Source organism: Ammodytes marinus, assembly GCF_949987685.1.
Source record: "Ammodytes marinus genome assembly, contig: scaffold_117, whole genome shotgun sequence".
NCBI classification, from domain to species: domain Eukaryota; kingdom Metazoa; phylum Chordata; class Actinopteri; order Uranoscopiformes; family Ammodytidae; genus Ammodytes; species Ammodytes marinus.
Window position 1 is genome coordinate 2501 of NW_027648298.1, and position 2500 is coordinate 5000.

Here is a 2500-nt window from a genome sequence, read left to right on the forward strand (position 1 = left end):
TTGGCAGAGGTGATTTTACTCAACTGAGGACATATTTACGAGTGAGTGAGGATATTGATTTTAGCTGATAAATTACTTAAAATGTTACACAGTGTCCCTTGAATACAGGCAGGAGATACACTTAACACATGCAAAAGGAACAGAAAAAGAAAAAAATTTGAATAATAAGGTTAAAGGTGCAGTGTGTAATATGACATCATCAAGAAAGTTCTACAAAGTTCTAGAATGCAACGCTCCCTGGGTAACCCCAACCCTTTAGAATAATAACAGAAGCTACAGTGGCCTTCAAGGACAATAACAATTCTACATTTTAAACAATGCACCTGATGACATTCCAACTATGACGCTTTCAAGATGGCGGCACTAGGCCTTGGTCCAAGATATGCAGAAATACGGACATATGAGACCCTTTCTAAAGGAAAAAATAATAATTGAAAAAAAAAATTCAGCTATTATGCACTAAACTAAATGTACTTATGGATATTATAATTACTTTCTACAAAATCTGCTAGGAAATAAAACCCAAAATTCTACACACTGCAGGTTTAATAAAATAAATATATATTTTTTTTACCAGGAAGTCTCCCCTGGACTCTGATAGGCTGGAGAGGACAGAGTCTGGATTGGCCCCGCCCCCTTTCACCACGCTGCAGCGCGACATCAACAACAGAGCTTCAACTGGACAGACAGACAGGCAGGCAGTCAATACACTAAAACTGTGTGTGTGTGTGTGTGTGTGTGTGTGTGTGTGTGTACGTGTGTGTGTGTGTGTGTGTGTGTGTGTGTGCGCGCGTCTGATTGTTTGCACCTCTCTGTTGATTGACAGGACTCTCCAGTTCAGCCCAGGGCGTCCACAGCAGCAGTGCATCGTGGGAGTTGGAGTTTGTGTGTTTCCATTTCCTGAGAGGCGGGACTTGAGCCTGGAAGCCCCGCCCTATATTGATCCGCCTGTGATTGACAGCTCACATTCAAAAGGTCTGATTTTTTTTTTTTAAGATTTTTTTTGGGCATTTTTATGCTATATTGATAGTGTAGAGACAGAGTTGAAATGGGGCAGAGAGGGGAGTGACATGCAGAGAACGACCGCGGGCTGGAATCGAACCCGGGTCCGCTGCTGGCCGAGGCCGATGGGGGGGGGGCGCCCTACCAACTGAGCTAAGGGCGCCCCCCTGTTTTGCTTTTTGCTCAAAAATTATTGATTGACATGAGAGGTTTAAATTTAACATACGGCTTATTGATCGTTGTCGTTAGCGTTCCAAGGGGAGGGGTCTCAGTTTCCACGGCAACTAGATCATTGAGTCCATCTGCCAATCAGAACACAAGCTGTTATCCAATCAGGAATAAGGAAATAATCAAATTATAAACAATGTTAAAAAATTAAAATAAATAAAAATGTATTAAATAAGCAAGCAAAAAATAGTTGAAATATGATATTATATAAATATAACAATTATGATTATAAAAAAATATAATAAATAAATAAAATTCTATTTAAATAAATAAACTAAAAAATATTCATAATAGTACAAAGACATTCTACGAATACATTTTAGATATAAATTAATAATAAAAAAAAAATTGTGCAAAAAAATAGCACAAATAAAATTAAAGTGTATATATATATATATAAGGTGTAATATAAACATATTTAAATGAAATATCAAAATAAGAATAGAATATTATATCGTAGCATGGACTTACTGTGCAGCCGTACGGTGTGCGCTCTCTGCTGCCCCCCGGTGGAGAGAGAGCAGAACAGCCCCGGAGCCGAGCGGACCGGACACAGCATGGCAGGAGGGGTGTAGTGCACTGAGACACTGGGGCCAAAATGGCTGACTGCTACTTCCTGTATGACATCATCAGTGACATCACCATCTCCATCGCTCGCTGATCCGTGAGTCTTTGGATCCGTAAAATAAAAGGTTCGAATTGAAGGTGCAGTGTGTAATGTGACATCATCAAGAAAGTTCTACAAAGTTCTAGAATGCAACGCTCCCTGGGTAACCCCAACCCTTTAGAATAATAACAGAAGCTACAGTGGCCTTCAAGGACAAGAACAATTCTAAATTTTAAACAATGCACCTGATGACATTCCAACTGACACTTTCAAGATGGCGGCACTAGGCCTTGGTCCAAAATATGCAGAAATATGGACACATATGAGACTCTTTCTAAGGGAAAAAATAATAATAAAAAAAAAAATGTTCAGCTATTATGCACTAAATTAAATGTACTTATGGATATTATAATTACTTTCTACAAAATCTGCTAGGAAATAAAACCCAAAATTCTACACACTGCAGCTTTAAATACAGATTTTATGTGACTCTTGTAGCATCCCCGGCTGAATGATGATCTGCTCTTGAACTGATGTTTATTATTCCTTTATTTTTAGGTTGTAGTTTTACAAAATAATAAAGCACCGTAAAAGCTAGTGCCCTACAGCCGGGTGCTAGACTGTTGTAAAGAAAAAAGACATCGCCGATTACAATTTTCCGTT

General features: G+C 38.6%; 1 protein-coding gene across 1 annotated transcript in view; it reads right to left on the reverse strand.

The window, feature by feature from the left end:
- LOC307270788 (transcriptional-regulating factor 1-like) overlaps positions 1-2500 on the reverse strand; it is a gene marked incomplete at its 5' end in the record, with an annotated part of 8753 nt that overhangs the window by 2085 nt on the left and 4168 nt on the right. The window contains 4 exons of the mRNA XM_080054670.1: positions 575-678; positions 809-948; positions 1229-1304; positions 1702-1900. Of these exons, the coding sequence (XP_079910796.1) occupies positions 575-678; positions 809-948; positions 1229-1304; positions 1702-1900 (519 nt within the window). The remainder of the gene's footprint in view (positions 1-574; positions 679-808; positions 949-1228; positions 1305-1701; positions 1901-2500) is intronic.